Here is a 14676-nt window from a genome sequence, read left to right on the forward strand (position 1 = left end):
AATCATCTGGAAGTGTTCATGGGGAACAAGGACGTTACCCACATTTTGTCCCTCAAATATGAAGGATTTGACTTAAAATGCCTCCACCTGGCCGGGCGTGGTGGCTCACACCTGTAGTCCCAGCACTTTGGGAGGCTGAGGTGGGCAGATTACGAGATCAGGAGTTCGAGACCAGCCTGGCCAACATGGTGAAATCTCCTCTCTACTAAAGATACAAAAAATTAGCCGGGTGTGGTGGCACGTGCCTGTAATTTCAGCTACTCGAGAGGCTGAGGCAGGAGAATTGCTTGAACCTGGGAGGCGGAGGTTGCAGTGAGCCAAGATCATGCCATTGCACTCCAGCCTGGGTGACAGGGCGAGACTCCATCTCAAAAAAAAAAAAAAAAAAAAAGTACCTCCACCTGAGACGATTGCAGGGCGAGGAGATCCTCAAGGGAAAGCCAAGTTATCACTAAAGAAGGAGGTGAAGTTTCTTTAGAGAGAGGTTAGGCCTGGGGTTCTCAGCTTGGGATTATTTTTGCCGCGCTGCCCCAGGAGACATTTGGCAACATCTGGAGACATTTTGGGCTGCTACAGCTGGGGGTGAGGTGGCTGTGCTACTGCCATCTAGTGGTGATGGCCAGGGATGCTGCTAAAACACAGGATAATTTCCCCCACTACCGCCAAACACAGAAATATCAGGCCCGGGGTGATGATACGGTTGTGGTAGAGAGACCCTTGATTAAGGATTTTGGGGCATATGCTTTTATGGAAGTAGAGTTCCAGCAGGTCATCCTTCTCTCTCTTCCACAACTCCTTTCTGGAACTCCTTTGATAATTGTTCTGAAACTCCTTTGATACTTGTTCTGAAACTCCTTTGATAATTGTTCTGGAACTCCTTTGATAATTTTTGGCTTGATATGCACGTACACATTTACCTTCAGTCACACACATGCAAGATCCTGCTGACCTTATTTTTTGTCATATACATTATCTGAGTGGTAGGAAAGAATTAGTCTGAGGGCTATTTTCAGTAATTCGGTAAGATGAATACAACAATATACTGTTATGATAATTAATCACTTGAGAATTGAGGGATGCCATTTCCTAGATATTTAGTTCCAGTTAGATGCAGGCAAACTGAAGTTCTGTAGGGGGAAAATTTTTTATTTCCCCTCCAAAAAATCCTGGGAGACCAAAGAATGCTCTCTAATGACCAGAAGAAATGCAGAAAATAGAGAGACCTCTTGTGTCCTGCTTTGTCACTCAAAATATCAAAGGCAGCTTTTGAGATTAGTTTTGTTTTATAGACAGAAATAGGAAGAGGCATAACAACTGCATGACTAGTATCCTGGTAGAATGGAACATTTATACATTTGAAATGTAGTTATTGTAACTGAAGTATAGACTTGGCCTGGTTTTGCAAAGCCCGAAGCTAAGAATGGTTTTTACATGTTCAAAGTTGCTCAAAACAAAATTAAACCAGTGAAAAATATGCGATAGAGACCTCATGTGGCTCATAAAGCCTAAAATACTTAGTATTTGGCCCTTTGCATAAAAAGTTTGATGGTATAGACTGATAAATCATTTCCAATTCTGACTATGATATGAATGAATCTCTCACAGAATCATAGCATTGTATTTATTCAGAAATCCTAAAAATATTTATTGATGCTTTTTATGTGCAAGTGGCCAAGTTTGCAAGATAGATGCTGGCCATCAGCAAATTTATATTTCAGTGAGGAAGGTCAACTTTAAACAAATGATTGCATAACTAATTAGATAAAATAATTAATTACACAAAGAAACTATGAAAGGTTCCAAAAGAGCATGAAAGGGGATTACTGAAGACTTTTCTGGATGACAGTTGATCTAAATTTGAAGAAAGAATCTGCCAATTAGGAGGAGGAACAATTGTGGCCCTGGAAGGGACCCTAGAGATTTTCCATTTCCTCTGATGAAAGTTTATGAATGCAAAACAAGCTACATAAATGTTTGAAAGTTAAAGAGCTAGGCCAGGCACGGTGTTTCACGCCTGTAATCCCAGCAATTTGGGAGGCCGAGGTAGGCGGATCATTTGAGGTCAGGAGTTCAAGACCAGCCTGACCAACATGGTGAAACCCCATTTCTACTAAAACTACAAAAAAAATTATCTGGGCATGGTGGTGCATGCCTGTAGTCCCAGCTACTTGGGAGGCTGAGGCAGGAGAATCGCTTGAACCCGGGAGGCGGAGGTTGTAGTGAGCTGAGACCGCGCCACTGTAGGGGTGACAGAGCGAAAGTCTATCTTAAAAAAAAAAAAAGTGTCAGAAATAAATTAAGGCCTATAGCTATGACTCTGCACTCTCGCTAACATTAGAACCAACTGACGACCGTAGAAAACTGATGCCTGAGCCCCCGCTTCCAATAATTCTGTTCTCCCCAGGTGATCCTCAGTTTCAGCCAAGATTGAGAACCCCTGGGCTAGGTGGACCCAGGCCCTCTAGGATCCTCAGCCAGTGTCTTATTTTATTTTATTTATTTTTTTTTTTGAGACGGAGTCTTGCTCTGTCGCTAGGCTGGAGTGCAGTGGCGCCATATTGGCTCACTGCAAGCTCCGCCTCCTGAGTTCCGGTGATTCTCCTGCCTCAGCTTCCCGAGTAGCTGGTACCGGCGCTGTCAATCAAGCCTGGCTATTTTATTTTTTTATTTTTTATTTTTAGTAGAGACGGGGTTTCACCATGTTAACCAGGATGGTCTTGGTCTCCCGACCTCGTGATCCGCCAGCCTCGGCCTCCCAAAGTGCTGGGATTACAGGGGTGAGCCACCGCGCCCGGCCCAGTGTCTTCTTATTATGCCTCTCTTGCCTTTTTTTAGGGAAATAGTAAAAAAAAAAAAAAAAAAAAAAAAAAATCCTTAAGTTCAGACCTATGCTAGAGTTATATTTCTGAGGAGTATCTGAGAGAAATGTGAATTTTTATCCCTTTTCTGGGTGACTATTTTGCTGGCCAGCTCTCTTCACTTCTTGTGGGTTGGTGCCTTTGCCTGCCTCTTTGTCTCTTCATTCTCTGTCCCCGCCATGACGGACACTGTGAATGTCAGTCACTGATATTTCAGAGTCTAAATGGCGGCATGTTGCGTTACGAACTGCTTCCTTCGAGAACCATTTGCAATTAAATTCAAGGGGTTTAGCCTTTTGGATCCAAAATTTATTTATTTATTTATTTATTTATTTATTATTTTTTGAGACAGAGGTTCACGCTTGTTGCCCAGGCTGGAGTGCAATGGCGTGATCGCGGCTCACTGCAACCTCTGCCTCCTGGGTTCAAGCGATTCTCCTGTCTCAGCCTCCTGAGTAGCTGGGATTATAGGCACCCGCCACCACGCCTGGTTAATTATTTATTTATTTATTTATTTATTTATTTTGAGATGGAGTTTCGCTCTTGTCTCCTAGGCTAGAGTGCAATGGTGCGATCTCAGCTCACTGCAACCTCCGCCACCCAGCTTCAAGCTCCACCACCCAGCTTCAAGGTCTGCCACCCAGGTTCAAGTGATTCTCTTGCTTCAGCCTCCCAAGTAACTGGGATTAAGGCACCCACCACCACGCCTGGATATTTTTTGTATTTTTAATAGAGAAGGGTTTTTGCCATGTTGGCCAGGCTGGTCTTGAACTCCTGACCTCAGGTGATCCACCTGCCTCGGCCTCCCAAAGTGCTGGGATTACAGGTGTGAGCCACCATGTCTGGCCTTGGATCCAAATTTATATCCAAAATTGGATTTACCACTTAAATCCAAAAGGGAGCTGAGTGAGGTGGTGTGTGCCAGTAGCTCTAGCTACTTGGGGGGCTGAGGCAGGAGGATGGCTTGAGCCCAGGAGTTTGAGGTAAGCTTCGGCAACATAGTGAGACCTCATGTCTATTAAAGAAAAAATATCTGAGCTGGGCATGGTGGCTCACAGCTATAAATCTAGCCACTCAGGAGGCTTAGGTGGGGGTATTGCTTGAGCCCAAGAGTTCAAGGCCAGCCTGGGCAACATAGCAAGACCCTATCTGAATTAAAAATCTTAGGTGGAAGCTGTATATAGCCCATAACTTGGCCTGTTATCTTTTGAGGCAGGAGGTATTTAGGGGGATGAGAGAGCAAACCAGTTCTGCAGTTTTTTATGTGTCAACTCTGGCCTCACACTACAGAGCTTTCTCCTAGCTTGAGAGGCTCCTTTCTGCTCTGTCAGTAGCCTTGGAAACCATGTTGTTCCCTGGCAGTGTTTACCCAGCGGCTGTCCCCTGGCAAGTTCAGAGCCAGGTGATCGGCAGTGCTCCCTCTTAATGACTGTGTTTCATCTGCAGGGCGAACGCTGTTGGAGAAGCTGTTCAGCCAGCAGGAGAACGGGCCTCCAGAAGAAGCTGAGAAGTTTTGCTCGCGTATCATTGCCATGGGTCTTCTCCTTCCTTTTAGTGATTGCTTCAGGGAACCGTGTAATCAGAATGCCCAGACCAATGCAGCTTCATTTGATGTAAGTAGGAGAATTCACTTCTGTCTGTGAGGCAGATTTTCTGTTGAAATAGCAACTACAATGTGTGTCTGCCCAGTCACCCTATAATTTAAAAACAACATGTGATGCATGCATTTTTTTTTTCCTTAGCTGCTCAACAGCTCAGTATGTCTGTTTGTACACTCAAAAAAAAAAAAAAAAGAGTATTAAGTACATTTGCCAAACCTCCTTTTGTTAACAGATGTTCACTCAAGAGTTCTCTAGCCTGCTTTAATCAACAATGATTTTAAAAATTGATTTCTAAATTATTTTTTTTATTTTTTTATTTTTAGGTTTTTTAAAATTATAATTATACTTTAGGTTTTAGGGTACATGTGCACTATGTGCAGGTTTGTTACATATGTATCTGTGTGCCATGTTGTTTTGCTGCACCCATTAACTCGTCATTTAGCATTAGGTATATCTCCTAATGCTGTCCCTCCCCCCTCCTCCCACCCCACAACAGTCCCCGGAGTGTGATGTTCCCCTTCCTGTGTCCATGAGTTCTCATTGTTCAGTTCCCACCTATGAGTGAGAACATGCGGTGTTTGGTTTTTTGTCCTTGCCATAGTTTACTGAGAATGATGGTTTCCAGCTTTATCCATGTCCCTACAAAGGACATGAACTCATCGTTTTTTATGGCTGCATAGTATTCCATGGTGTATATGTGCCACATTTTCTTAATCCAGTCTATCGTTGTTGGACATTTGGGTTGGTTCCAAGTCTTTGCTATTGTGAATAGTGCCTCAATAAACATATGTGTGCATGTGTCTTTATAGCAGCATGATTTATAATCCTTTGGGTATATACCCAGTAATGGGATACTGGCAAACTGAATCCAGCAGCACATCAAAAAGCTTATACACCATGATCAAGTGGGCTTCATCCCTGGGATGCAAGGCTGGTTCAACATACGCAAATCAATAAATGTAATCTAGCATATAAACAGAACCAAAGACAAAAACCACATGATTATCTCAATAGATGCAGAAAAGGCCTTTGACAAAATTCAACAACCCTTCATGCTAAAAACTCTCAATAAATTAGGTATTGATGGGACGTATCTAAATTATTTTTAATTGTGGTAAAATACAGATAACATAAAATTTACCATTGTAACCATTTTTAAATGTACTGTTTAGTGGCACCAAATACATTGACGTGGTTGTGCATCCACCACCACCATCCATCTTTAGAACTCTTTTTTATCATCCAAAATAAACCCTGTACCCATTAAACAATAACTCCCCATTCTCCTCTTTCCCCAAGCCCCTGGCAACCACGATTCTCCTCCTGTCTCTATGAATCTGACTACACTAGGTAGCTCATATAAGTGGAATCACACAGTATTTGTCCTTTTTGTGGCTGGCTTATTTCACTTAGCATAATGTCCTTGAGATTCATCCATGTTGGAGCATGTGTCAGAATGTCCTTCCTTTTTAAGGCTGAATAATATTCCATTGTATGTATATGTCACATTTTGTTTATCCATTCATCCATCAATGGACATGTGGGTTGTTTCCACCTATTGCTATAATGCTGCTATGAATATGGGTTCATAATGAGTGGATAATGCCGCTGTGAACATGAGGTACAAATACCTCTTCAAGACCCTGTAATCAGCGATGATTCTAAAGTGGCTGTAAGTCCATATTTATGACTTTGCTGGTCGTAGGCATTCCTTCAGAAGCAGCTCCATGGGGCACAGTTATTCTTCCCAGTGGGCCGGAGGTTTCCATGGGCTCTACAATGCTATTTTGTGCGTTCCTAACTCATGTATGTGTGAAGTATGGACGTGAAGCAGCATTGTCTGCTTCATCCCCAGCTCCCATTCACCAAGAGAGTTAATACTGTACAACACTAATTCACCAGGCATATTCACAATTCATAATGAATACAAGCACAGCTGGATTCTCATTGTCCAGAGTATTGCTAATCATTCTCAGGTATGTGGTATGTGTGTGGCATTGGTTGGGATGAGTATGCCTCTAAAACCCAGATGTGTAAGAATTCTCATGGATGAAATTCTCATAACAAAATTGAAGGTTGGCTCACTTGTGCAGAGTCTAGGATTTTTATTTGAGGATAATGATTTTTCTTTTTTTTTTTTTGAGATGGAGTCTCACTCTGTGACCCAGGCTGGAGTGCAGTGGCACTATCTTGGCTCACTGCAACCTCCGCCTCCCGAGTTCAAGCGATTCTCCTGCCTCAGCCTCCTGAGTAGCTGGGATTACAGGTGCGTACCACCATGCCTGGCTAATTTTTGTATTTTTAGTAGAGATGGGGTTTCACCATGTTGGTCAGGCTGTTCTCAAACTCCTGACCTCGTGATCCACCCACCTCGGCCTCCCAACGTGCTGGGATTACAGGCGTGAGCCACTGCACCCGGCCGTGGTTTTTCATCATATGGGTTAGTTACTTTGTTTTGTTGCTGCCAACGGTGCTCTCTTATCAGCCTTCTTCAATATATAGGAATGAAATAATGATGAGCTTTAAAGACAATGAAAATGAGCCCCAGCTGAGGTCAAGATACGATAATAAATAATAAAGTGTCTATATCTGCCTGCTCACTTTGCTTCCTCTTCTTTACCCTTTACAGCCTGCAGTCTTCCTCAATCTTCCTTTAGTATTAGGAAAACAAATCACATGAAATATTCAGAGATCTTCTTGATTCTTGATGCTTCCCATTTGAAAGAAAATTCCCCATGTTGTGCTGTGACTTGTGAATTTCCTTCCGGAGATTTGTTTACATTTTTCCTGCTGCAATTTTTAAAAATGACATTGCAGCTAATCACTACTAGGTAGATCTTTTTCTCTTATGGGAAAAAATGTATAATTTAAATGTTTTCCTCCCTTCTCTTCTATGAGAGGTCTGTGTTATTGTAGAGGCAGAACGCTAGAATTATGGTGTGTTAAATGTTATAGAGCTCAGTTCTAGAAGATATATTGATTTGGCAAGTTGGAACTATAATTAGTATAGTGCAGGCAAAGGCAAACACTAGCCACGTCTAGCACTTGGTTTTTGATTCAAACTGTTCCCAAGTTAACGGCATTTTCCTCCCTTAAAGCCCAGAAGTGAACAGTCTTGCCAGTCAATAAATGTAGAATTGGATAAACAGAAGAGTAGGGTAATCCTATTTCTTTCTCTTTTTTTTTAAATCAACTAACCTGGTTGTTTCTTATATTCACCTCACTCCATCCTTGTGTTAGAGACTAGTAACTCTTCCCTGTCATCTTATTTTGGAGGGCAGCTGGGTGTGGCATCGAGTGTGAAAAACAAACAACAGAGGAATAAAATCCCTTAATGTTGTGTGAAGGCATTTCCTCAGAATCGGGAATTTCTTTCCTTCAACTCGGTGTGATTGCATTTTGTCTTCCTTTATTTATTGGCTCTGTACGACCTCTCTACTCCCCCCTCAAAATGAACACAAAACAAAGAAAAAAATTAAAGATACTCTTGTATGAAATGTTATGCCCTATACTTAAATAGCAGCTCAGTAACAGAACTATGCGTTTATTGGATGCGTAGTCAAGGAGTTTCTTGAAAACTAGAGAGGGTGACGATATAACGATACAGGGGATTCTGAGGACTGGGGTGTCAATGAGGGATGAGGAAGAATGTGCTTATCTATGGGGAGAGAAATTTTCGATAATTAGTCTCTGTGCTGATTTCCAGAAAATAGCTGTTGGGGACATTTCTAACTAACAATCCTCTTGAGGTCAGTTGCCCTTCGAGACAGAACATGCTGTGGGAATAAGGTCATAACTGGCACCCTTCCTACCTCCCCACCCCCCTACTTTGTTCCCTTCCCTAATGGGTTCCTCTCCCCCAACTCCCACTCCTCTCCCTTCTCATCTCTGCACTTCTGTGTGCAATTACAGCAATAAAGATCTTCAGTTTGGGGCTCTTCTCTGATGTAGTTTATGTATTAGCCTACTTGACTCAACCCTTCTGATTTTCTTTTATGTTATTTTATACATTTTTAGGGCCTAACATTTTGCTTTCTCGAGTGCTATAGAAAGTATGAAAAGAGTTCACATTTTCTCTTACATTTTAACATGATTAAGGTGTCAAGAACTTTAAAAGACAAAGATGGCTTTGAGGGATCCTGTTAATTCATTCACAGATTTTTACCAAATATATTCATTCTAGAAGCCAGGTAGTGTTTTAGTCTCTGGAGATGTGTTAGTGAACAAGAGAATGTGTTCTGTTGAAATGTGTTTCCTATTCAAAATGGAGAGAGACAGATTTTTTCAAAATGCATTGGCTAATTAATTGCTCTCAGATTCTAATACGTGATATGAAGGAAAACAGGACTAACAGGATGGAGTGAATGGCGTGGGGTAGGATGAGCGCAGGGGGAGCCTGTGAGACGAGGTCTGTGGGAAGGCCATTCCAGGCAGCTCCAGGGCAAGTCCAAAGGGCCTTGGAGGAGCACAAACATGACTTAGAGGAAGCTGGAACTTCAAGAGATGAGGACAGCAAGGGCTCAGGCCACAGCATAGGCAGGGTCTGGAAAGCCGTGGAAGGAATATGGCTTTTTTTTTTTTTGAGACGAGTCTCGCTCTATTGCCTAGGCTGGAGCAAGATCAGAGGCATGATCTTGGCTCACTGCATCGTCTGCCTCCTGGGTTCAAGCAATTTCTAGCTAATTTTTGTATTTTTAGTAGAGACAGGGTTTCGCCATGTTGGCCAGGCTGGTCTTGAACTCCTGACCTCAAGTGATCTGCCACCTCAGCCTCTCAAAGTGCTAGGATTACAGGCATGAGCCACCATACCTGGCTTTTTTTTTTTTTTTTTAATGGGAGCTTTTGGGAGGTTTTATGCAGGGGAAGAACATATTTGTCTTATATTTCATGTGGATCACCTGGCCTGGTCTTGGTTTGCTTGTTGTGGTGGTGGTTGTTTTTGAGACAGGGTCTCGCTCTGTTGCCCAGGTTGGAGAGCAGTAGCGCAATCATGGCTCACTGCAGTCTCGATCTCCTGGGCTCAAGTGATCCTTCCACCTCACCCTTCCAAGTAGCTGGGACTACAGGCATGAGCCACCATGCCCAGCTAATTTTTAAAGTTGTTGTTATAGACAGGGTCTCACTGTGTTGTCCGAAGTTGGTCTTGAACTCCTGGGGTCAAGCAGTCCTCCTGCCTTGGCCTCCCAAAGTGCTGGGATTATAGGCATAAGACACCATGTCCGGCCCCCAGCCTGCTCTTTGAATGATTGAGTGTAGGCAGGCACAGAAGTAGAAGCAAGAAGGCAGGTGGGATATCGCAGTAGTTTAGTTCTAGATGGTGGTTGTAGGTTGGGGCAGGACGGTGACAGGGGAGATGAAGACCAGTTAGTAGGTTGGGGTGGATTCTGGAGATATGGCTGATGGGACTTCTGGTGGGACAGACATGGCGACAAGAGAACACAAGGAAATCAAGGATGACTTCTTGATTTGAAGTAGCTGGGTGGATGGTTGTGCCATTCACGAGGTAGAGAAGACAGCTGCATTTTGGGAGGAGGATGTAAGGATAGAACTGCTAGCAAGAGAATACTAATGCTTGCTACTTGGCCGATTATATTGTTGACTTGTAGATCATGGCATATTTCAGTGGTCTGAGGTTGGCTTCTTTGTGGATTTGGAACCTACTCTAGTCATCTCTTTCATGCCTTTTTCCAAATGAGATCCCTTTTCTGGGTCATATGCATATTTTCCAGCCAACCACACTTATCTTACATAATTGTTGATTATTCATTAACAAGCTCTTCTAGGATTTCTTTAATCCTAACTGTGGCAGATATTATATGATCTACTTACATCACCAAGAGTTAAGCAAGTTTTACTTGGCCCAAGCATTTTTGCAGGGGTAGGTGATTCTAAATCTACTTAATCCTTCATGAGCTTATCTTTAAAGGTCTGCCTAGCAGGGTATTTTTGGATGCATGTTTTTGGTTGCTGGACTTGTTTGGGTTTGGCAGATCTGCTGATTTTGCTAAACATGTGATGATCCCATGCTCACCAGATGGGCAAGAGCTCGTTGATATGTATGTAAATGGACATCGGTTCGGATGAATATGTGAGCAAAGCTAAAATTAAAGACAAGGAAGACATAAAAATTCAGGTTGAAAAGAAACCCAAGAAACAAGATCTTGAACCTCTTGAAAGATGAAGCCGTTAATCAAAACCAACAGCAGCCAGTCCCGGAAAACTAATGAAATATGCTCTACTCATTGTCACCGTAGACAAAAAGAAGACTTAAGTGGACAAACAGAAATTATTATTTGCATTTGAATTCATTTTTTTTTTCTTTTTTGAGACAGAGTCTCACTATGCTGCCCAGGCTGGAGTGCAGTGGCGTGATCTTGGCTTACTGCAACCTCCGCCTCTTGGGTTCAAGAGATTCTCCTGCCTCAGCCTCCTAAGTAGCTGAGATTATAGGCAGGTGCCATGATGCCTGGCTAATTTTTGTATTTTTAGTAGAGACGAGGTTTTACCATGTTGGCCAGCCTGGTCTTGAGCTCCTGACCTCAGGTGATTCACCTGCCTTGGCCTCCCAAAGTGCTGGGATTATAGGTGTGAGCCACCTAGCCCGGCCTTGAATTCATTTTTTTTTTTTTTCCAGAGCAGGAAAAACATTTTGATGCTATTTAGTCAAGCCCACACAGATCTTTTCCTGAGAAGCAACAAAAGCCACATCTTTCAGCTTGAAGAGAATATATATCTCCATGTATATTTTTTGCTGTATATTTATTTTTGAAACATTGTGTACAGTATCAACTTTCAAAGTTGTTTTTATTTTAAAGGTGGTATTAAAATGATACTTAATTTTTTCAGACCAACTTTAGCAATTATTTTAGCTGATGATTTTGCTTACCAAAATTTACATAAGCTGTGTGGACTTGTTGTATGTTAACGCCTGCTGATGCCTTTTTTTTTTTTTTTTTTTTTTTTTTGAGATGGAGTCTCTGTCACCCAGGCTGGAGTACAGTGGTGTGATCTCAACTCACTGCAACCTCCGCCTCCCAGGTTCATGCAATTCTTCTGCCTCAGCCTCCTGAGTAGCTGGGACTATAGGCACATACCACCATGGCCAGCTAATTTTTGTATTTTTAGTAGAGATGGGGTTTGTCCATGTTGCCCAAGCTGGTCTCGAACTCCTGACCTCAAGTGATCCACCCACCTCAGCCTCCCAAAGTGCTGGAATTACAGGCGTGAGCCACCATGCCCAGCCACCATTATTGACATTGCTCTTGCCTCTGGCGGTCACTCATGAGGATTTAGCTCCTTTATACTCCTTCCTTGTCTCTCCCTCTTCTTTCTAATATAATTAATATTGCTATTTCGAGTTTCTCTTTCATAATTCTTCTTTGAATTTTAAATAATATGCTTACGATTTTTTGATATTGTTTCATCAGATTCAGATCGTATCTCTTGCCGCCCCACTCACCGTGGAATAGTTACACTATTAGTGCCTCTACTTTTGGCTTCATTTAGTCTGAGCCCTGTTTACCTCCCAGCTTCTACCAGATACACTTTTATGTTTAGGACATACTTTTAAGGTTAATAGTTGATCTATAAGTTGAAAGACATATGGATGCTGTGTGAATATTGCACTGCAGAGACAGATATATTCTGATTTTGTTTCCTTTTGAGTATTCCAATATCACAACCCCCAGGCCACTCAAACAAGGATTTTCCTGGGTCAAGTTCAAAAGAATTTTGTGGTTTTATTTATTTATTTATTTATATTTATTTATTTATTTATTTATTCATTTATTTTTTTATTTTTGTTTTTGAGACAGAGTCTCACTCAGTTGCCCAGGCTGGAGTGCAATGGTGCAATCTCGGCTCACTGCAAACTTCGCCTCCTGGGTTCAGGCAATTCTCCTGCCTCACCCTACTGAGTAGCTGGGATTACAGGTGGATGCTACCACGCCCGGCTAATTTTTTGTATTTTTAGTAGAAACAGGGTTTCACTGTGTTGGCCAGGCTGGTCTCTTACTCGTGACCTCAAGAGATCCATCTGCCTCAGCCTTCCAAAATGCTGGGATTACAGGCGTAAGCCACCGCGCCCGGCTGAATTCTATGTTTTTAGTAAACAATCACTTGCTCAAAAGTATCCCATATTTAGTTTAGTTTACATTTGGCTTATCCTTTTCTTATACAGGGAACTCCCATCCAGCACAACAAAGTTTTCGACTGCCTCTTATTTTCTTTTTTGGGTGAAGAAACATAGCTTTTCCCCCTGTATTCTCAATATTTTTTATTTTTCAGCTCATTCTTGCCATTTCATAGAATTCTTAAATTCTTTCTCTTCTAATTTAGATCAGGTTCTTCATATTTAATTATGACTTCCGCTTGTATTTCTCAGCTCCCCTTTTCCCTTACAACACCTGTCCCCCAACCCCCTGCCCTGTTATTAGGAACACAAAGATGAAAAGAAAGGTTCTATCCCGAACTGGTTTACAGTCCACTTTAAAGAAATAAACACATGGAAATAAATTATTGGAGCTTAGTGGTTGAAGTGGGCTCCATAGTCAAAGTGTCCAGGATTTCTCAACTATGCTGCAAGCTTAGGTAAATGCCTGGATTTCTCAAAGTTTATTTCTTGTTGGGTAAAATGAGGAATAAATATAGTAGTTTCTGAGTGAGAGGAAAGTATGGATACAAATAAAGCATTTTGCACATCACAGGCATATAGTAAGAGTTCAATGCCCTTTGGCCGTCACCATGGGTTACAATTGTGTTTAGGCTCCAGATGGAGATATTTATAGTACAAGGAGCAAAGGGGAAGGTTTTTAACTGGGTCTCCTTGATAACTCAGGAGATAATACCTGGGGCAAGACCTGAGGAATGAGTAGGAGTTTGCTGTGGGGAACAGCCATGAAAGAAGTCTATAGGCCGGGTGCAGTGGCTCACACGCCTGTAATCCCAGCACTTTGGGAGGCTGAGGTGGGCAGATCACCTGAGGTCAGGCGTTCGAGACCAGCCTGACCAACGTGGTGAAACCCCACCTCTACTAAAAATACAAAATTAGCCGGGTGTCTTGGCACATGCCTGTAGTCCCAGCTACTCAGGAGGCCGAGACAGGAGAATCGCTTGAACCCAGGAGGCGGAGGTTGCAGTGAGCCAAGATCGCACCATTGCACTCCAGCCTGGGCAACAGAGCGAGACTCTGTCTCAAAAAAAAAAAAGTCTGTATACAGGGCAGCACATAGAAAGGCACGGGGGTGCATGTGAGCACAGTTTCTAAGTATTTCCGGAGTATAAATTGGGAGAATGATGCGTAGAAAAGAGACCAGGCATGTAAACAAAGACAACTTGGGGGTGCTTTTGAATGATTTTGAGTAGTTAAGCCATAAACAGATTGGCATTTGTAAAATATCACTCTGGTGGCAGATTGGAGAATGGATTGAAGAAAACTAAAATTAGCATCTGGGTGATCAGAAGAGTGTCTGAACTGAAACAGAGGCATGGGATTGGAAAGAGCCAGCTATAGGGAATCTTTAGGATTTAGAACAGACAGGACTTGCCATTTGATTGGATGTGAGGAAGTGGAGTAGATGATTTCTTTGACTTTCTGGTTCACATTTCTGGGATACGCTACTAAAGAGTTAGAATACTAAAGAGGGAACAGGTTTCAGAGAGAATGATCATTCTCTTCTGACATCTACAATTTATGATTATTTGGGACTTTATGGAGGCTATACCTCAAGGGCAAGGGAACTGATATTTCTGGCATAGACCATAGGTTATATGTAAAATCATGATCAAATAAATATGCCTTGATTTTGTAAAGAAGAGAGCTGTAGGAAAGCCATGATGACTGCAGTGAGGAGGAACTGGAGAATCTATTCAGTTAATTGTCTTGAATGATCAAAGGTTGCCTATATTTGATAATCTTGAAAACACTTGGGCTGGGTGTGGTGGCTCACACCTGTAATCCCAGCACTTTGGGAAGCTGAGGCAGGAGGATCGCTTGAGCCCAGGAGTATGAGACCAGCCTGGGCCACATAGGGAGACTCCGTCTTTACAAAAAATTTAAAAAATTAGCCAGGTGTGGTGGTGCACACCTGTAGTCCCAGCTATTGGAGAGGTGGGAGGATCACTTGAGCCTGGGAGGTTGAGGCTGCAATGAGCTGCGATTGCACCACTGCACTTCAACCTGGGCAATAAAGTGAGACCCTGTCTCATCAAAAAACAAA

General features: G+C 42.4%; 1 protein-coding gene across 3 annotated transcripts in view; it reads left to right on the plus strand.

Annotated features, from left to right (window-relative positions):
- Positions 1 to 14676, plus strand: part of FMN2 (formin 2) — a 392431-nt gene that overhangs the window by 30129 nt on the left and 347626 nt on the right. For all 3 annotated transcript variants that reach the window (XM_063613470.1, XM_055234932.2, XM_055234935.2), the window contains exon 2: positions 4305 to 4471. In XM_063613470.1, coding sequence (XP_063469540.1) covers positions 4305 to 4471 — 167 coding nt within the window. The remainder of the gene's footprint in view (positions 1 to 4304; positions 4472 to 14676) is intronic.

The sequence above is a fragment of the Symphalangus syndactylus genome, chromosome 19 (assembly GCF_028878055.3).
Source record: "Symphalangus syndactylus isolate Jambi chromosome 19, NHGRI_mSymSyn1-v2.1_pri, whole genome shotgun sequence".
Taxonomy (NCBI): domain Eukaryota; kingdom Metazoa; phylum Chordata; class Mammalia; order Primates; family Hylobatidae; genus Symphalangus; species Symphalangus syndactylus.